General features: G+C 45.8%; 1 protein-coding gene across 3 annotated transcripts in view; it reads left to right on the forward strand.

Annotated features, from left to right (window-relative positions):
- Positions 1 to 21,715, forward strand: part of CAPN9 (calpain 9) — a 53,398-nt gene that overhangs the window by 15,328 nt on the left and 16,355 nt on the right. For 2 of the 3 annotated variants that reach the window (XM_025400789.1, XM_025400787.1), the window contains 7 exons: positions 4,652 to 4,820; positions 6,010 to 6,093; positions 8,847 to 8,932; positions 11,399 to 11,476; positions 15,526 to 15,686; positions 16,700 to 16,857; positions 17,021 to 17,229. In XM_025400789.1, the coding sequence (XP_025256574.1) occupies positions 4,652 to 4,820; positions 6,010 to 6,093; positions 8,847 to 8,932; positions 11,399 to 11,476; positions 15,526 to 15,686; positions 16,700 to 16,857; positions 17,021 to 17,229 (945 nt within the window). The remainder of the gene's footprint in view (positions 1 to 4,651; positions 4,821 to 6,009; positions 6,094 to 8,846; positions 8,933 to 11,398; positions 11,477 to 15,525; positions 15,687 to 16,699; positions 16,858 to 17,020; positions 17,230 to 21,715) is intronic. The other variant, XM_025400788.1, reaches the window with a different exon arrangement.

Here is a 21,715-nt window from a genome sequence, read left to right on the forward strand (position 1 = left end):
ATCTAAGGGCTGGGAAAAAAACAGGGCTCTGGGTTTGCAGGTGAGGCTCGGCAGGACCCAACCTTCTCAGGGCTCAAGAGGGGATGGAGGTGGGTTTCCTGTCATGGCCTAGATGTGCCCATCTTTGGGAACGGTGGCTACATTCATGACCCTTTGTCTCCCTGGGTCGTGAATCTGACCTTTGGAAGAGCTGGGAAGGCAAGCGGAGGGGAATTCTGGCTGTGCCGACAGCACTTAGTGCTCCAGACTTCTCTCAGACACTGGCATGGCTCAAACATCTGGGCTGTCACCCACATGGATATAGAGACATCGATTGTCCATCCTACAGGATGCTTCTTTTTTATTTTTAAAAAATTGTGATAAAATGTATGTGACATAAATTTTACCATTTTTAAGTGTGCAGTTCAGTGGCGTTAAGTACATCCACGTTGTTGTGCAGCCATCACCACCATCTATCTCCAGAACTTTTTCATCTTGCAAAACTGAAATTTTGTCCCTATAAACCAATAACTTCCTATTCCTCCCTTCCCCCAGCCCCTGGCTACACCACTCTACTTTCTGCTTTTATGATTTGACTAGTCTAGGAACCTCATATAAGTGGAACCAAGACATTCATTTTTAATCACCAGCCAAATGGCCTCAGTTTCCTCAGGCTGTCAATTTGCAGCCCACTAGCTTGTTAGTGAAAGGCCACAGCAGCCTGAATTCGATCCACAGATGATGGCAGAGCTCCTGGGAGCCACTTTCAGGTTCAGCCTGGATCTTCAAGCCATGAGAATCCTATCCCCAGAGACAGAAGCAAGGATGGTCTTGCTTCTACCTCCAAGTGGGGCATGAAAGTGGCAAAAATAGAATGAAGGCATACTGTGGTTAAATTAATCCTGAATTCAGCAGGACAGAATTAAAACCATCAAAGAAGAACCAAAGATGCCCACGCTTGCCCTCTGTCCCGCCCAGGTCTGTGCAAACACCATCAGTGCCACTAGACAGGCCTAAGGGGACACAGGGCACTGTTTCTGAGTCCAGTGGGTGGAATCCAAGCCCAGCTCTGCCCTCTGGTGAGTGCCCCACACAACAGGACGCAAGCAAGGCAACAGAAACTGTGCATCATCTAGTTTCTAAACATAAAAAAGGTTTATTAGGGTCCTTTAAAAAGGCCAAAAATGGTTGGCAGAACAGTTCACAAAAAAAAAAAAAAAAAAAAAAAAAGATGTATAGATGGTGTTATGGTTAGTTTTATGTGTCAACTTGATTGGGCTAAGGGATGCCCAGATAGCTGGTGAAGCATTATTTCTGGCTGTTTCTGTGAGGATGTTTCTGGAGAAAATAGCTTTTGAATCTGTAGACTGAGTAAAGAAGATTGCTGCCGCCAATGTGGATGAGCATTATTCAAATTGTTAAAGATCCAAATAAAAGAAAAAGACAAAGGAAGGGTGAATTCCCTCCCCCACTTCAGCTGGGACATCCATATTCCCCTGCCCCTGCCCTCGGACATTGGAGCTCCTGGTTCTCAAACCTTTGTACTCAAACTTGGACTACATCATCAACCCCCTGATTCTCAGGCCTTCAGACTCAAACTGAATGATACCACCAGCTTTCCTGGTTCCCCAGTTTGCAAATGGCAGATTGTGAGATTTCTTGGCCTCCCTAACTATGAAAGCCAATTTCAAATGTATGAAATAACCTCACCTAAGGGGTTGGAAAGAAAGGTGCTGACCTAAGTAACTTTGGAAATTAGTGGAATCTGTAAGATTAAAAGGAAAAGAAATTGTACGTGAGTGCTGTGCTCTAGTTGCTAAAGTGGTTTCTCAAAGGAATACAAATGAAAAATTGATCTAATTATACACACATACTGAGTTGAACAATCGAGTGAATGGAGGGCAGACGGCAGGAACCGAGTTTCTCTCTATTGGATTGAGAGGTTACAGATAGGCAAGGGGAGGAGGCCAGAATGATCCATGCAGATTAGAGTTGGAGAGTCCAGAATTAACTTAGATATAGCTTAATAGAGATGGTTACGTAGAGATACATGGATCTATACATGGGTTATCATACACATATATATTGATCTATACTTGGGTTATCATACACATATATATTTCCTTGCTTTGTCAGTGAGAGGAGCTAGAAGCAATGACAATCCTGTAGCAACAAGCACACCTATGTCTCAAGTCTTGGTTTCTAAGATCATTCTTCAATCAAAGGAACTAGAGCTTCTTGGAGATAAGACAAATTCTAGGACTGGGGCATACACACATACATACATATATATACACACATACATACATACATGCATACATATGTAAAATGAGCCTAGGTCATCTTATAGTCCCAGAAAGTGAGAATACATGCAAGACACACACACACACACAAATAAGGCTATGCCAAAAGGACACAAGAGCATGCTGAAGGAGCTCCAAACAGCCAAAGCTAGAAGAATTCAACCAACAAAACAGACAAAGCAGTACTGGATTATGAACCCAAGTAGAGGCCGGGTGCCGTGGCTCACACCTGTAATCCCAGCACTTTGGGAGGCCGAGGTAGGTGGATCTCCTGAGGTCAGGAGTTCAAGACCAGCCTGGCCAACATGGTGAAACTCCGTTTCTACTAAAAATACACTAATTAGCCGGGCATGGTGGTGGGCGCCCGTAATCCCAGCTACTTGGGAGGCTGAGACAGGAGAACCACTTGAACCCAGGAGGTGGAGGTTGCAGTAAGCCAAGATCACGCCATTGCACTCCAGCCTGGGCAACAGAGCAAGACTCCATCTCAAAAACAAAAACAAAACAAAACAAAAAAAACACAAAATAAACCCAAGTAGAAAATAAATATCAATGGGTCCATACTACTTTGAGTAAATGATCGTATAAATAAATGCGGAAGAAGGAACAAATATCCTGTGTAGAATAATTCCAAAAGATTATGTTTATATTCCATCCTTGAGAGGTGGAGCATAACTCCCTAATTTTTTCATGCGGGCTGCACATAATGATTCCTTCCAAAGAGTTCAGTATGGAAAGGGGAGAGAAGGAGCAACTTTCCAGTGGAGAAACCTGACTAACACTACCTTAGCCAGGTGATCAAGGCCAGCATCAGCCGTGGTAAGGCATGTGGACAGCAGGTGCCCTTGATATGATGAGATGAGAAGGGAGCTTTACCTCTCTGGTCTTCCTTCCACTAACCAATAGCTCTACTCTTTTTTAAAAAAAATTATTATTAACTTCTTTTTAGAGACAGCATCTTGCTCTCTCACCCAGGCTAGAGTGCAGCGGCACCGTAATAGCTCACTGCAGCCTGGAACTCCTGGACTCAAGTGATTCTCCTGCCTCAGCCTCCGAAAATGCTGGGATTACAGGCACCAACCACCACACCCAGCTATTTTTTTTAGTTTTTAAAAACTTTTCATTTTTTATTTTTATGGATGCGTAATAGCGTACATATTGATGGTGCACATTTGATATTCTGATTACAAGCGCACAATGTGTGATTATCAAATCAGGGTAATTGAGACACTCATCACCTTAAGCATTTATCATTTCTTTAATAGCCCTAGTCTTATCACGAGAAAAAACATTAGACAAATTCTAATCCTGCAGTTTGCCTGCCCAGGACTCCTCAAAACCGTCAAGGTCATCAAAAACAAGGACAGTCTTAGAAACTGTCACAGCCACGAAAAGCCTGAGGATACGTGAGGACTCAGTGCAATGTGGGGTCCTGAGTGGGATTCTGGAACAGAAAAAAGACATTAGGTAGAAACTAAGGGAGCCCAAATAAGCTGTTAATTATTAAGTCTGTTTTTACACTACTGATAAAAACATACCCAAGACTGGGCAATTTACAAAAGAAAGATGTTCAATTGGATTCACAGTTCCACGTGGCTGGGAAGGATTCACAATCATGGCAGAAGGCAAGGAGGAGCAAGTCACATCTTACGTGGAAGGTGGCAGGCAAAGAGGGCTTGGGCAGGGAAATTGCCGTTTTTAAAACCATCAGATCTGATGAGACTCATTCACTATCACAAGAACAGTGCAGGAAAGACCCACCTCCCTAATTCAATCACCTCCCACCAGATTCTAAAATTCTACATCGAAAAGCTTATTTAACAATCAAGCAGAGCACTTACATGTAAAATGCCTATGAATAAAAGAGATGACTATGAAAGAAAATGGTTAGGGGTATATGAGACCAGAGAAGAGAAAGGACCTCTCTCTGTCCACATAGTCAGGCCCTGCTCCATTCCATGGGAGACTGCAGAGTGAAACACAGCATTTGAACCTCACAGCAGTCCTAAAAGGGAGAGCACAACTCTCCCTCATTTTGCATATAAGAAAACTAAGGCACTGAGTGACCTGGTCATTCAGATGGTAAGTCGTAGAACTAGGATTTGAACCTGCAGCCACTCAGGCACCAGGGCTGCTGCTCTACACCACCACACCACACTGCCTCCCTTGCAGGAAGCTCAGGATCTTTGGCTTCCTCAAAGGTCCAAGCAAACCCTGATGCTTGCTTCCCATCTTCCTTCCACACCACCCAGCCAGGACAAACCCTGGGAGATGCTTCTGGCTTAGTTAGAAAAGCTCTGACTGCAGGGTGCCCCCGGTGGCCTCCCTAGGTCCCTGACTGTCTCCTCTCTCTCCTGCCACCCTTGCAGGCTAAATGGGAGCTATGAAGCTCTGAAGGGAGGCAGCGCCATCGAGGCCATGGAAGACTTCACCGGGGGTGTGGCAGAGACCTTCCAAATGAAAGAGGCCCCCGAGAACTTCTATGAGATTCTAGAGAAGGCTTTGAAGAGAGGCTCCCTGCTGGGCTGCTTCATTGATGTAAGTCGCTCATGAGCTCCCATTCCAGGCAGTATGCTGGGGCTGCAGTCTGCACCAGGTACCCCAGCCACACCTAAGAAGGGGCATAACTCTTGGGGGGCAGTGTTTATTCCTGCTAATTAAAACACAAATTTTAACCAGGCATGGTGGTGTGTGTCTGGAGTCTGAGGCAGGAGGATCCCTTGAGCCGAGGAGTTTGAGGCTGCAGTGAACTATGATCGTGTCACTGCTCTCCAGCCTGGGTGACAGAGCAAGACCCTGTCTCTAATAAACAAATAACAAATAAAACACAAGTTTTTATTTAATGGTTGTCAAATGACAAAGGTAAGATGTACTTGCTGTTATCAGATGGAACAATCTTGAGACCCATACAGGTGCATTTTTACCTCTTTCCCACCCGTTTCTCAGCTGCCTCTGTTCTCCAGCTCCACCCTGGGACTGGGATCACCTGGCCTGTACCCTTCCCAGCTCTCTCTCTGCTCGTACAGACAGGCACACACGTCCACACACAAACATCAAGGTCAGTTGGTTTGATTTTACTGAAATGCAATCTTTCTGTCTAGTTTTCTGAAGTTTTTTTTTTTCATTTCATATACTATGAAAAAATAGCAGATAGAAGTCTAATGGTATTTTAACACACACATTTATAATTTTATCTCATCTTTTTAAAATTTTTTTGTTGTTTTTTATGGACTGCTATGACACTGTGTATTTTTTTTTTTTTAATCAGTTCTAGTTTTCTGTTTCCTCTTAGATTAGCCATGGGGTCTGTTTTTCGCTAATGAATTAGCCAGTTCCTCTGCACTTTCAGGTTTGTGACGCAGAGCTGTGTGTCCTATTGTTATATGCTTCTTTTCGTCTCTGGGATGTATGTGATTGTGTCTTCTCTCTCACACTATACTACATGAAGGTGACAAGTTGTTCTGTTTGGGGACACAATAGTGAACTGTTCACTGGAGTCCACACTGGGAACGAGCGCCTCCCCATCCTGGGAAGAGACTGGAACTTGCTGCATTTCACTGCTAAACATCCTAGGGGAGTCCCATGCATAGCCCACGCACATGGCCTGCACCTGGGGCAGCAGAAGGGGCTGGAGGTTGTGACCAGGCCAGGCCTGTAGCCGGGTCTGATCCAGCAGGGGAGGCTTGACTTAGAGGGTGCGTGTGACTCTGCTCTTGCCATGTTTTAGACCAGAAGTGCTGCAGAATCTGAGGCCCGGACGCCGTTCGGTCTTATTAAGGGTCACGCCTACAGTGTAACGGGAATTGACCAGGTAGGTGACTTGAATTCTAACCGCAGGGTGAGGGGAGACGCATGATAATGCTAGTCCCTTAGGCATTTATTCAGTGTGTTGCAGTTTAAATGTCTGCCTTTCAGACATTTCAGGGACACCTAAAGAGGCAGGCTGGAATTCAAAATGGCAAGCCAGGAAAGAGAGAAACCGTGTGATTCCACCGCAGCACAAAACTCGTTTAGCAGGTGGAAGTGCCTGTTCTTTGTTTATTTTTAATTTCCTTTCTTTCCCAATTCTGCATCAGTCCTGTGTTAATCAGGATTCTTCAGAGAAATAGAATCACTATGGAACCAAATATACGTACATACAATTAAGCACACACACATATCTATCTATCTATCTATCTATCTATCTATCTATCTATCTATCTATCTATCTATCTATCTATCTATCTATCTACATCACACAGTTGACCCTTGAACAACACAGGCTTGAACCTATGTGGGGATTTTCTTCAATTTCTGCCATCCCTGAGACAGCAAGACCAACTCCTCCTCTTCCTCCTCAGCCTACTCAATATGAAGATAATAAGGATGAAGACCTTTACAACGATCCACTTCCACTTAATAAATAGTAAATGTATTTCCTCTTCCCTATGATTTTCTTGATAACACTTCTTTTCTCTGGCTTGTTTATTGTAAGAATACAGTATACAATATAAATAATTATAGAACATGTGTTAATTGGTTCTTTATGTTATCAATAAGACTTCTGGTCAATGGTAGGCTATTTGGAGTTAAGTTTTAGGGAATACGAGATTTTTTGACAATGCAGGAGGGTTGGCGCCCCAACCCCCCACATTGTTCCAGGATCAACAGTAATACGATTTATTGTAAGGCGTTGGCTCATGCAACTGTGAAGAGTGAGAGGTCCCGTGATCTGCTGTCTGCAAGCTGGAGGCCCAAGAAAGCCAGTGGCATAGTTCCGGTCTGAGTCTAAAAGGAAGGCCTAGCAACCAGGAACACCAATGGTAAAAGTCCCAGTCTGAGGGCAGGAGAGATTGATGTCCCAGCTCAGGAACCCAGGCAGAGAGAGGGAATTCCCCCTTCCTCTGCATTTTTGTTCTAGTCAGGTCTTCACAGATGAGATGAGGCCCACCTATACCAGGGAGGGCAATCTGTTTTACTCAATCAACTTAAATCTCGTGTCACCCAGAAGCACCCTTGCAGACACAACCAGAATAACCTTGAAGCAAATATCTGGGCACCCCATGGCCCAGTCAAGTTGACACATAAAATTAATCACCACAAATCCCATTCTCTGTAGCTGTAGCCCAGGTGGAACTGATCCTGAGAACACCCAGACTCCACACAGCACCACCCTGACTTCAAGGGAGTGGTTGGTTAGGAGGAGAGATCCTTGAGGGGCACAAGGGGAAGAGAAATAAAGAATAGGATGAAAGAGGAAGACACGAAGCCAAAGGTATCACTTTCCCAGACTCAAGCTCAGCAAAGCCCAGAAGCCTGCCTTGCCCACTCCATACCTCCCCTGGACCAGTCTCAAACCCAGCACTCAAAAGGCACAGGTGCCCCTGGTCTTCTGTAGCCACCCACATGTTGAATGACATCCGCTGAATGTATGGGCAGTAAAGAACACAGAAAGGAGGCCCTGTCCTTCCTCCTCACTGGAGCCAAGGTGTGAGATGCAGTTGGACTCTTTGGGATTCTTTAGAATGTTAGCTATTTGTGTTGGTTCCTTTGTCTTCCTTCCCCGTCCATACATGACTTGCAGGTCGGTCACTCAAGTGGGCATGTGATTTTCTAGCTTAGATCTTCTATGTATTCCACATAACAACAGAAACCCCCCATCATCTTAGTTTGCTTGATTTTGCTTCCTCTGCCCCTACAAGGAACTCACCTGCCCTGAACCTTTCAAATTAAATGAGCTCCTTAAATGGTGAGCCACAAGCCACATCTTGGACTCTGAAGAGTTGATGTTACTTGAATTTTTATACATCCAAAATATAATTTATGCCAAATGCATGAGGATAAAATGTTCTGACTGCTACAGCTTCTGGTTAGTCGATAACTAGAAGTCTTTTACTTTCACTCTCTCTCCTCCAAAACCCTTCTCAAATGCATTGACCCTTGTCCCTGCTCCCAGGCAGAGCCTGAGGGTACACTGGCTCAAGGATGGTTGAGGTAAACAGCAGGAATCCTCATAGATACCTGAAACAAGGAGAATATTGGGTTTCGAAGATGTAAAAGCTCTTTTTGTTTATTGTTGTGTTTAAATTCCCAGCATGTGCTTATTTTCTTATCATTCATCTGTGCATGGGATGCTAGGATGAAGAAAGTTCAGTAATAGTTCCATGAGCATCTTTGAGGACTACTTTTTACCATTCACTCTACTAGATGTTGAAGACGCCTAAGACTTGGCTCCTGCCTCTAGGGAGATCCCAGTCTAGAGAGAAACCCATCCATTTCTAGATTCACATGGACTAATTTCTTGTTAATTACAATTCCACTTTACTTCCCAGATGTGGCATAAGCATTTTGGTGCCTAATATAGTATCTTTGGCAATAGTAGCAATTATTCAATAGGAATTAGAAGGTTCCAAGGGCTGGTTAAGAACTGGCGAACTTTTACATACCTTCAGCAGCGTTTTAGGCAAGAGACTTTTCAACAACCAGTCCTGGATGGAGCTGGTCCACCTGGAGCTCATGGATGAATGTGGCCAAACGTCCACCATATTTATCATCTCACACTTCCCTCATGCTTTTCTCTTCTAGGTAAACTTCCGAGGTCAGAGAATTGAGCTCATCCGAGTCCGGAACCCTTGGGGCCAGGTTGAGTGGAACGGGTCATGGAGCGACAGGTCAGTCACCCTATCCCGCCTCTCTGGCTGGTTCCCGGGGCATGTGGGGCCAGAGCTGGCTTGTGCAGACATGTGAAGGAGTGACCTGTCTACCACCCTCCTGGGCTCTGACTCAGGGTCCTGTCCTGATTCTGGGGTGCCCCTTCTTTCTCCCCTTTCAGCCCTCAGGCCCACCTTGCATCAAGCTTGATTCTCAAGAAAGACTTACAGCAGTACTCTAACTTTCATGAATTGTATTTATGTCAATACATAAATGTGTTACCTCCCATGGTGATGTTTATAACCCAGTGATATGGTGAAAAGCTTTATCTGTAGTTGTGAGTAGCTCCAGTAAGCAGTGTGCATGTGCATGCGCGCCTGTGTGTTTTTTTTGTGTGTGTGTGTGTGTGTGTTTAGAGTATGGGAATCCCTGAAATATTACCTAGTGTGTAACTATAGGATTCTCTCTGATGGTCACTAACCATGGCAGAGGACCAATAGGCCAGCAGAGAAATAGAAGTGGGACTGAGCGTGGTGGCTCGTGCCTATAATCCCAACACATCAGGAAGCCAAGGTAGAAGGATCACTTGAGTATGAGAGGTTGAGGCTGCAGTGAGCTATGATTGCGCCACTGCACTCCAGCATGGGCAACAGAGTAAGACCCCATCTCTTAAAAAAAAAAAAAAAAAAAAAAAGGAAAAAAATAGAGGAAGTGGAATTGGATTTTCATTTATTACAGAGCTGTTAACTGGAGTATTGGTCTCCCAGTTATCAAGAAAGGTCTGCCTTTTCTGTGTGTGTCCCCACAGCTCCCCCAGCTCTGGTCCCTTGGGAAGCGGCCCAGGTGACTGGGAACCAGGGATATTTGGGTGGGTGCGTGGCAGGGTCCGCCTGAAGCTATTGCTCCTCCTCTGCTTGTTGGGCTCCTGAAGGCCTTTCTTGCCACACCGATGGCCCCTGAGCTTCTGGGGAAATCTGAAGCTAGTCTAGAACTTGGTTAAAACTGAGCCAGGGTTTGTCTTCAGTCCAGACACAGCTACCAGGTCACCAGGCATGGTGCAGCTGCTGCTCTGTAAGCCAGACCCCAGTGTGAGGGCAGAGCACACAGGCGTGTGCTCTCCAGGCTGTCATCGCCCCCGTGGAGGTTCTCATCCCACCATCCTCTGCTCTGGCCTTGGCTGCCGCCTTCTGAGAACCAAGAAGCATTGGCAGAGATGAGCTGAGATGGGTTGAGGAGGGAAGAGATTGGCCTCCCTCTCCTGGCAGAAAAGGAAAGCACAGAGAAATATTGAAACCAAAATTAGTGAGACTACATCATGTTGTAAGATGTGCAGTGCCCCTCAGCTTTGAGATAGTAGCCTATAAAGGGAAAATGGGCCAGTTTCTCCCATTTTCTGGGACTCACAGAGGTAGAAATAAAGAAAGTGCATTCTGACTGGGAGCCAAGGCTGGAATGAAGTTCGTCTTCCACTCATGCAGCCTCCATGGATGATGCACGGGGCAGGAGCCATCCTGACCCCCTGACTTCGCTGTGCTGCTGGCGACATGTGAGTAGGGTTGAAGGCGCCACATGGCCAGCCTGTCAGGCCAATTACCTGGGTGTAAGCCACTTAAGATAATGGCTCCAAAAGCAAATAATGGCTGCCAGTTCCACTCTTCTGATCCTGGCCCGAGCACCTGGAGACAGGTCCCTGCTGATCCTCCCCTTGGATCTCTGGAGCACTCCGCTGATTTTGAGTCAAGATCACAGGATGAGAGGGAGCTGCTACATTGGCTGTAGCACCACAACAGTGGTGACATACTTTGAACTATTTGGAGGTGACTATGGGGGTCACAGAAAATGCAATGAACTTGGAGTCACAAATCCTGAGTTTGGAGAGTGACGGGCAGCCACTCCCACCCCCACTCTTCCCTGAGCATGTGTCCATGGGCCTACCTGAGCCCTTTTGTCTGCAGGATGGGCACACATAGCTCACAGAACCCCACCTGGCTTGCTAGCGAGGTCACATACAGAAGGTGCCCAGTACAGACAATATCAAGCATGGGCAAGTGTAAGGCATTATCACCTTTCCAAGTGTCAGCTTATCCACTAAGGAGAGGCCAAGCACTGCTCCAGGTCACATGGCAAGTTGGAGGCCAAGCACGAAAGTCAGTGGACTTGTGGCTTCCAGCCGGGCTCTTCTGCTACCCCACGGGCATGCAATGCCTTGCGACTGTCCCAAGATAATCTTCCATGTCGGTGGTTCAAATCATCCTCAGGGGTATTTTATCAATCAGCAGCACTTGGAGATGTACTTTCTGGCCAGCCCTCTTATTTGGGGGCCAGTGGCTCACTGGCCGCTGCATCCCTGGGTGCATTTCTGGGACCCAGTGAGTAGTCACTGAGCAGGACTTATTTCCTCCATAACCACACACTGTGGGTTCCACATCAAGGCCGTTGTTGCTCTTCATGACCTCTGCCTGAACACCAATTTTGTTTACTCCTAGTTCTCCGGAGTGGCGTTCTGTTGGTCCAGCTGAACAGAAGCGTCTGTGTCACACTGCTCTGGATGATGGCGAATTCTGGTACAGTGCTTGTTCCTGTGTTAACTGCAGATATGAGCAAGTCCCATGGCCCAGGGGCGAAAGGAGCACCATGTTTCTCTCTCTCTCTCACTCTCCGTCTCTCCATTTTTTTTTTTTTTTTTTTTTTTTTTTTGAGGCAGAGTTTTGCTCTTATTGCCCAGGCTGGAGTGCAGTGGTGCGATCTCATCTCACTGTAACCTCCCCCTCCCATGTTCAAGTGATACTCCTGCCTCAGCCTGCCAAGTAGCTGAGAGTACAGGCATGCGCCACCACACCCGACTCATTTTGTGTCTTTGGTAGAGATGGAGTTTCACCATGTTGGCCAGGCTAGTCTCGAACCCCTGACCTCAGAGAAACCACCCACCTCGACCTTTCAAAATGCTGGAATTACAGGTATGAGCCACCTCGCCCAGCCTTCTCTCTCCGTTTTTGGCAAATCAAATTCATCTGTCTCAGACCCCTCATATACACCCAGATTAGAGGGAAATTTAATCTCCCTCCTGTTTTGGTGGGGGCTCACCCCAGCTCTCGGTTTGTTGAAGAGTCTTCAGGGGGTTGCTGCAGTCCAACAGAGGAAGAGTGTCTGGTCTCCAGCCTGACATACCTCCTTGGTGCTCTGTGTCATCCAGGTTTACACAGTGAATTTGAAGACAGGCAGCTCTGCTGCTCACGGGGTCCATTCCCTCCACACCCACTTTGGTGAGAGGTACCTTTGAAGGCAGCTGCCCTGAAAGCATCTAAAGATATTGATCTACGTGGGAAGGAAACATTTCTACTCTGGACTTTGCCTTGGCCTGAATCTCTTTGTTTAATTGAATATTTGTGTTGGGCCTTCATCTCTAAAATCTTTTTCAGGCTTATTTCTTCCTGTTTGGGATCTAGAAGTTGGCCCTTCTAACCCTGCAAGAAATAATTTCTGGTTTCTGGCTCTATTCCCTTTCATGTGCTCCAACCAGTCAATTCTTGCCTGAACTCATCTCTTCCTTGTAACAGCTTTTAAAATACAACAACCCAAAACCATAACTATTCCAGCCTTTTTCATTCTTTTCCCGTAGAACACAGCCTCAGTAGTGATTTGTTCTGCCTTCTGTATTTTTAGTTATCTTAGTCTATTTGGGTGGCTATAACAAAATACCATAGACTGGGTGGCTTATAAAGAACAGGAATTTATTTCTCACAGTTCTAGATACCAGGAAGTCCAAGATGATGACACAGGCAGAACCGATGTCTAGGGAGGGCCCTATTTCTGATTTACAGATGGAGCCTTCTCACTGTGTCCTCACGCAGTAGAAAGAGGGCAAGGTGGCTCTCTAGGGCCTCCTTTACAATGGCACTAACCCCATCCATGAGGGCTCCACCCTCGCAACCTAGTCACCTTCCAAAGGCCCCATCTGCTAACACTATTACTTTGAGGGTTAGGATTCAACATACAGATTTAGGGGAGGCCACAAACATTCAGTCCATAACAACATGCAACAAATTTACCCATGTTTTGCCACTGCATAATGTAGATATCCCCATTTTCCAGCTCCAACAGTTCCATGTTCCCTCTTGCCAAACTGCTAACATATTTTAGAATTTTGTTATGGCAGTTCCGTAATTCGAGGCACCGAAGACTCAAGGTAACACTAGCTGCAGTAGTGAATAGGCCCCAGATGTATAAAGTCTCAAACACAGTGAAGTTTTTTTCTCACTCATTGTGACAGTCCAGGGAGGATGTTCATATTCTGTGGGTGACTCTGTTTATACAGTGATTCTATTGTGTGGCTCTGCCATCTTCTAAGGTCACATGGTCATCTGCATGTAGCCAGCAGAAGAGAAGAATAAAATAAAAAATTGAAGAAGACACTCTCACTTTCTAAAAATCTTGACTCAGAAGTAAATGCATCACTGCTCACATTCTACTCCCAAATGGAAGGAGTGGGGTGCAGTCCCTAGTCCTGTGCTGGTGAATGCCAGCCGTCTCTGTCTCAGGAACCATGAGGGCTTAAGTTCCCCAGATTTGTGGGAAGTGTGCAGGGTGCTTGAGAGATTCCCAAGCTGTCAAATTAGAAATTACAGATGAACTTTGAATTTTGAAGTACAGGGGACTTTGACTTAGAGGGTTACAAGAGAGGAGCAAAAACTGCAGGAAGAAAGCTGAGTTCTGGAATTAGTATCATCACACTAGTTAGTGCATATGAGCAGGAGGTAGAAACCAGAGTTTGAGAGGCTACCTGAGGTCAAGCTAGTGGAAGGAAGGTCTGGTACAGAAGGTGGGAGAAGCTGGGCAGAGGAAACTCAGAAATTCACAGCAGGAGGCTCCGCAAAGAAGAGCGTCCATGTAAGTGATCCGTTGCCCTGACCCTCTTGAAGGAGCTGCCCCAACACCTGGGCTGAGCCTGCCCGAGGTAATGGGTGGTGTTAAATCATGCACCCTGTGCATGGAGCCCTTCCTCCTGGAATCCTGACTCTGAACCCTGTGTAGCTTCTTTCCATCCTTCACCTGCTCTAGGATGTACCTCCTGCAGTTCTCTTCTCTCCCCTTATGTATGAATTCCCCCTTCTTCTGAATCATTCACCTTAGCATTCCAACACTATCATTTCTCCTACCTGCAAAGAAAAGAAAGCCTCCCTTGATCCACTCAAGTGACCGAACCAGCTCTCTCCTCTCCTCTATAGCAAAGCCCGCCAGTTCCTCTTCTCCCTTACTCTCTCCACTCCACTCAGCTATGAGTGTGCCCCACCATCCCACTGACCCTGATGTTGCCAGGGAGGCCACCAATTCTCACTTTGCTCAATTGGATCATTTTGATCCATCAGGAGCCCTTGATGTGCTTGATTGCAGGGGACCACATGCCCTGGTGGTCCTCCTCTTACCTGAGCGCCTTCTCAACATCCTGTCCTGGCCCCCTCTCATCTTCCTAACCTGTTAGCACTGAGGTGTCCCAGGGCCCCATCCGTGGTCCCCCTTCTTGCTGTCTATTCTGACTCTTTAGGCGTCTCGTCTGGTCTCATGACTTTAAAAACTATCTTTACACTATTTCTCAGGTTTCCATCTTCAGCTCCTTTGCCCGGAATTCCAGAGTCACATACTCAACGGTCCACTTAACATCTCCCCTTGAATGTGTAATAGACACCTCAGATTCACGTGCCCAAACCTGACCTCCTGAGCTTCTCTCTCAAACTGTCTCACCACAGCCTTCCCCATCTCCATCCTTCCAGTCACTCAAACCAAACATCCTGATTCCTTTCATTCTCTCCTTCCCCACACCCAGATTCCTTTCATTCTCTCCTTCCCCACACCCAGTCCATTAGCAAATCCTGTAAGATTTGCCTCAGAATATGTCTCAAATCTGGCCACTGTTCCCACCTCCCATGCCACCAGCCTGGACCAAGCCACCCTTGTCTCTCACTTGGACACCAGCACTAACATCCTGGCTGCCTCTCTACTTCCACCTGTGTCCCCAAAGTCTGTTCTCAACACAGCAGCCATGGAGCATGTGACTCCTCCCTTTACTGCCTTCCAGTGGCTCTCCATCTTCTCAGAGTCAAAGCCAAAATCCCTATATCTACTTGACATACTGTGATCTCTTGATCTTATTCCTTACGGATGCCTCGTGCCTTCCTGGTGTTCCATGAGCACCTCAAGCACCTCTCTGCCTTGGGGCCTTGCTGTCCATCTGACTAGACCCCCAGAGAGCTGCTCTGCCCAGTACCTGGTAGTTCAGGTCTCCACTCAGAATGTGCCCCATCAGTAAGGGCTTCCCTTACCTCCCTGTTTAAAATAGCATCCCACCCTTACACTCCCATCCTTCAACCCAATTTGATTTTTCTCCGTAGCACTTAACATCTACAATAAATCTATATTTTTACCCCAGTTTTTACCTTTTTAACCTTTACTTTACTTTAAAAAATGTTTCCATCTCCCCACACTTTACAGTCGCCCCACTCCTTGTGAACAGGAACAAGATGATTTAATGAATAAGTGAATGATTTAATGAATGAGTGAATGGATGATGCCCTCACCATCACCCTCCTGTGCATCGTTTCTCTCCACTTTGTTGCAGGATGGCATTTAAGGACTTCAAGGCCCACTTTGACAAAGTGGAGATCTGCAACCTCACTCCCGATGCCCTGGAGGAAGATGCGGTCCACAAATGGGAGGTGACGGTCCATCAGGGAAGTTGGGTTCGTGGCTCCACGGCTGGGGGCTGCCGCAATTTCCTGGGTAGGTAGGCTGCCTGTCATTCTCTCTGCCACTCCCAAGTGTCCATTCCAACCCAGGACACCAAAGGATAAGGGCCGGGTCCTCAGAGAAAGCCTGAAACATAGTAAGATTTCAAAAGTGACTGGGAAAAGAAGGCTGCAAAGATTTAGTTGGGTAAGAATTGTTTGGGGAAACTCCTTTGTTTTACCACTTAGGTTATTTTCCAAGTAATGGAAAGCATGACTCATGCCAGTTTAGCAATAGAAAGGATTTATTATCTTACATAATTGAAGAGCTCGGAGGAAAAGTAGGGTGGGCTTCAGGCACAGTTCTATCAGGGCCCTGATTCCATTTGCTTGTAATTCACTGTTCTGCCCTCTTTTCTGTGTTGACTTCTTTCTCTGTCTGGCTTTCTTTATAATCGCAGGAGGACTGGCAGCAGTATCCAGGGCTTCCTGAGCCCTCATTCACGTGAACAGCAAAGCTCCTGGGGTTATCAAACAAAAGTTCTCAATTTCCCTCTAATTGGAAATTCCTTGAACCAATATTGCCTGGTGAATGCTATGCATTGATTGGCTTTGTCCAATCTTCGGTGGCAAGAGGGACTAGCGTAGACCAATCAGAATTCATGCTGGAGCCGTGATCGAGATCAATCCTACTCAAACTGCCCACTATCAAGTAGATGCCGGGAGACAACCAGAAGTCCACTGCACTCTCCTCTGAAATACTAAGTGGAAAAAAAAAAAAAAAAAGATGGAACAAGCTTTAGCAGACTAGACCCAGAAAAATGTCCTTAAAAAGCTGCATAGGAAATGGTTGAAGAGAAGGTGGAAATGAAAGAGAGGATACTTTGCATTCTCGTTAGGGATTATCAGAAGTAGTGTAGGAGGGCTTATTGAACAGGGAGAGAAGGTATTACTTTCTCATGTTTGGTAGGATATATAATGAGGGTGGATAGGTGTGTGTGAGTGTGTGTGTGGTCTTTGGGTGTTTTTTTAAGAAAGGGAAAATAATCTACCTCTCCCAAATGACAGATACCTTTTGGACCAATCCACAAATAAAATTGTCTCTGACTGAGAAAGATGAGGGGCAGGAGGAGTGCAGTTTCCTTGTAGCCCTGATGCAGAAAGATAGAAGGAAACTCAAGAGATTTGGTGCCAATGTGCTGACAATCGGCTATGCCATTTACGAGGTAGGTGGGAACCACATTGCATTTCAGAGTTCTCCATCTGAGTTCTAAATTCGCAGCTCCTCCTTGGTTTCACGCCTGAGACTCAACCAAGAGTCCATGAACTGTGTCCGAAAAGCCAAGAGGAACTTCCCTAGGAAATCCCTCCCTTTCTTGCCCATTGCAGTGCCCTGACAAAGACGAACACCTAAACAAAGACTTCTTCAGATACCACGCTTCTCGGGCCAGAAGCAAGACGTTCATCAACCTGAGAGAAGTCTCCGACCGGTTCAAGCTACCCCCTGGGGAGTACATCCTGATTCCCAGCACTTTTGAGCCCCACCAGGAAGCTGATTTCTGTCTGAGAATCTTTTCAGAGAAAAAAGCCATTACCCGGTGAGTCAGAGGAACGGCTTCCAGAATCCCACTTCTTTTAGTAGTTTATTCACACAGAAGTCATCCGGGAACTGCTGGAGCCAAGACTCCATTCTTCTGTTTTCCATGTGTACCTGAGAAACAACGCAGGACAGTTTCTTTCTTTTCTATTATTTATTATTAATTTTTTTAGATGAAGTTTCACTCTTGTTACCCAGGCTGTAGTGCAATGGTGTGATCTCAGCTCACTGCAACCTCCGCCTACCAGGTTCAAGCAATTCTCCTGCCTCAGTCTCCAGAGTAGCTGGGATTACAGGCACCTGCCACCACTCCCGGCTAATGTTTTTTGTATTGTTAGTAGAGATGGGGTTTCACCATGTTGGCCAGGCTGGTCTCGAACTCCTGACCTCAGATGATCCACCCGCCTCGGCCTCCCAAAGTGCTGGGATTACAGGAGTGAGCCACTACGCCAGGCTGCAGGACACTTTGTTAACTCATCTGCAAGGCAAGGCACATATTCCTTCTAGCTCTGCTCCTCCCTCCCTCAAGCAAACCATTGAAAAGTTGCTCTTTTCTACTGGTCCCAGAGTCATGCTCACGGGACACTCTTGGGTGGAGCCCTTCATATTTCAGACCCTATTACCAAGAAGCTTCTGGGGTAAGAGCCCCATGCAGGGATGCTAGACATTTCTGGGCATGATGAAGGCAGTGGCTACTGCAAATTTCAAGAATGACATGTTCTTTCACCTCCAATTCAAATAAATGTTGGCAAATCTGCCTCTCATTTTACATACCCAATATTCCACCGCATCTTCCTCACAGTGTCTTAGCGAAATTATTTTATATCAGTTACTTCTGTGGAAAATGTTTCCCTTTACTGCCCATTCACCGTGGTTGCTCTGTGGCACAGGGGGAAAAATGGTTCAAGATAGAGGAATCCATTTCTTTTCCCAATGACGATATTCTAAAGATTACGGAGAATGCTAAAATCTGCTAATTCTGTATTTAAGCTAGATAAGTCTCCAACAAAAAGTCAATCTGCACAGAGTTAACAAGAGAGACAGCTGTGAATACATGACTCACTCTAGTTTCATCTTTCGTTTAGTGAGATAGAATTAGATTGGTGGCATGCATTGAGAAGACTCAATTACAAAGTCTGGTGGGGTTTCTCAAGCTGATTACAAAAGGCATGGTTCTTTCTCTTGGCTAAATAGATGCTGAAAAGTCTTAAATTTTTAAACACTCTACCGGATAATTTTTCTCCAGCCTTCTCTCAGATACTAGTACAAGGTGGGGATGAGTATCCTAGTATCTGTTCACACAAAAGTACCCTGTATGAGATCCATGCAGATTGACATCTCTTACGGGTGGCAAGAACAAGAGAGACCCAAGTTATGCCAATGCCATGCCTCTTGTTCTCTATCCCATTAGTGGGGTGAGCTCAGAGTCACTGGCATGCATCAGGTGACTTGTACATGGCAAAAAAAAACCTCCATACTCAATCTTGCTCTGAACAAGATATTTTAGTCTGCTATGATACTGAGTATAAGAATCAGCTCTGTAACTTGGTAACAAAAATTCACACTGAGCTCTGTGTGCATTGGTTTAGCTCTCAGACAGGCTCCTGATTAAACAAACAAAAGTTCTAAAAGTGTTATGTCATGTATGCGCAGGGGATGAGGAGGAAAGGGAGGACTACCCTCATTCAACATTAATATTTATTTGTATTCCCTTTGATTTTGATTTTGTATGAGTTTTTCTTTGAGAGTGCTTCAAGTTTTAATCTATAAGACTGTATTCCTCCAAATGTTTTTAGCATCATCAAAAGCTGAAGCCTGCTCCTCCTGTTAATATTACTATTATCCAAATACTACAAGTCCCCCTAAATATGTGAATAGCAAAAAAACATGATTGCATCATTTTTCCTCTTTTTCCCTAACATAAGCACAGAGACACCCATCCCTCCCCAACCCCACCAGTGGAATCAGGAATTTACATCTGTGAGGAGAGGCAGGAGTTAGGGATGCAGCTTCAAAAGGTGGTCTTTAGGCTGGGCATGGTGACTCATGCCTGTAATCCTAGCACTATGGGAGGCCAAGGCAGGAGGATCACCTGAGGTCAGGAGTTTGAGACCAGCCTGGCCAACATGGAGAAACCCTATATCTACTAAAAATACAAAATTAGCTGGGCATGGTGGCACATGCCTGTAATCCCAGCTACTTGGGAGGCTGAGGCAAGAGAATCACTTAAAACCCAGGAGGCAGAGGTTGCAGTGAGCTGAGATAGTGCCATTTTACTCCTACCTGGGCCACAGAGTGAGACTCTGTCTCAAAAAAAAAAAAACAAACAAAAAAAGGTGGTCTTTTTGGTTCTGATTCAACTTTGTAATCTTTTAAAATGCACCCCCTCCCCAATGCCTCTCACTCAGTAGGCTGAATGGTCTCCAACAGATATGCATCCTCCTTGAAGATGCAGAGTTCATGGAGAGTGAATGTGTAATGCAACTGCACTGTTTATGGGTCATTGGAGGTGCTACTATTCTACAAAACACTTTATCCATTGCCTTTGTTAAAGTTCATCAAAGAAATAGGGAGTGACTGCTGGCTTAACTTCTTTTAGTTCCATAAACCCAGAATTCACAAGTTCTTAGTGATGGCTGATATAGTTTGAATATGTGTCCCCATCAAATCTGAAGTTGAACTGTAATCCCCAGTGTTGGCGGTGGTGCCTGGTGAGAGATGTTTGGGTCATGGATGCAGATCCCTCATGGCTTGGTGCTATCCTCATGATACTGAGTGAATGCTTGTGAGATGTGGTTGATAGTATGTGGGACCTGCCCCACCCCTGCTCCTGCTTTTGCCATGTGATGTGACTCTTCCCCCTTCTGCCATGGTTGTAAGCTTCCTAGGCCTCCCTAGAAATCAAGGAGTCAAGTTAACTTCTAGGGAATATACCATGCTTCCTTGTAAAGCCTGCAGAATTGTGAGCCAATTGAACCTCTTTTCTTTGTAAATTACTCAGTCTTAGGTATTTCTTTATAGCAGTACAAGAACAGCCTAATACAGAAAATTGGTACAGAGGAGTGGGGCATTGTTTAAAAGATAACTGAAAATGTGGAAGTGACTTTGGAACTAGATAACAGGCAGAGTTTGAAGAGTTTGAAGAGTTTGAAGATTTGGAAGAGTTTGAAGGCCTCAAAAGAAGACAGGAAGATGAGGAAAAGTTTGGAACTTCTTAGAGGCTGGTTAAATTGTTATGGCCAAACCGTTGATAGTGATATGAACAGTGAAGTTCAGGCTGCCGAGGTCTCAGATGGAAATGAGGAACTTATTGGTAACTGAAGCAAAGGTTATGTGTGTTATGCCTTAGTAAACATCTTGGCTGAATTGTGTCCATGCCCTAGGGATCTGTGGAAGTTTGAACTTCATAGTGATGATTTAGGGTATCTGGAAGAAGAAATTTCAAAGCAGCAAAGCATTCAGGATGTGACCTGGCTGCTTCTAACAACCTATACTGAGATGTGGGAGCAAAGATATGACTTAAAGTTGGAATGTGTATATTTAAAAGGGAAGTGGAGCATAAAAGTTTGGAAAATTTGCAGCCTGGCTATATAGCAGAGAAAGAAAAAGCTTTTTCTTTTTTTTTTTTTTTTTTTTTTTTTTTTTTTTTTTTTTTTTTTTTTTTGAGACGGAGTCTCGCTCTGTAGCCCAGGCTGGAGTGCAGTGGCCGGATCTCAGCTCACTGCAGGCTCCGCCTCCCGGGTTCACGCCATTCTCCGGCCTCAGCCTCCCGAGTAGCTGGGACTACAGGCGCCCGCCATCTCGCCCGGCTATTTTTTGTATTTCTTAGTAGAGACGGGGTTTCACTGTGTTCGCCAGGATGGTCTCGATCTCCTGACCTCGTGATCCGCCCATCTCGGCCTCCCAAAGTGCTGGGATTACAGGCTTGAGCCACCGCGCCCGGCCCAAAAGCTTTTTCGAGAGAGGAATTCAAGCAGGCTGTGGAACAACCACTTGCTAGAGATATTTACATAACAAAAAAGGAGCCAAGTGCTATAACCAAGACAACGGGGGAAAAGGCCTCAAAGGCATTTTAGAGAACTTTGCAGCAGCAGTCCCTCCCATCGCAGGCCAAGGAAAAAAATGGCTTCATGGGCCAGGCCTAGGGCCGCACTGCCCTATGCAGCTTCAGGACACTGTTACCTGCATCCTAGCTGCTCCAGCTCTAGTCTCTGCTCAAAGGCACCAGATACAGTTTGGGCTACTGCTTCAGAAGGTGCAAGGGTGCAAGCCATAAGCCTTGGCAGCTTCCATATGGTGTTAAGCCTGCAGGCACACAAAGTACAAGACTGAACGAGGCTTAGCAGCCTCCACCTAGATTTCAGAGGATGTATGGAAAAGCCTGGATGCCCAGGCAAAAGCCTGCTGCAGGGACAGAACCCTCATAGAGAACTTCTACTAGGGCAATGCAGATGGGGAAATGTGAGATTTGAGGCCTCGCACAGAGT

The sequence above is a fragment of the Theropithecus gelada genome, chromosome 1 (assembly GCF_003255815.1).
Source record: "Theropithecus gelada isolate Dixy chromosome 1, Tgel_1.0, whole genome shotgun sequence".
In the NCBI taxonomy this organism is placed as follows: Eukaryota; Metazoa; Chordata; class Mammalia; order Primates; family Cercopithecidae; genus Theropithecus; species Theropithecus gelada.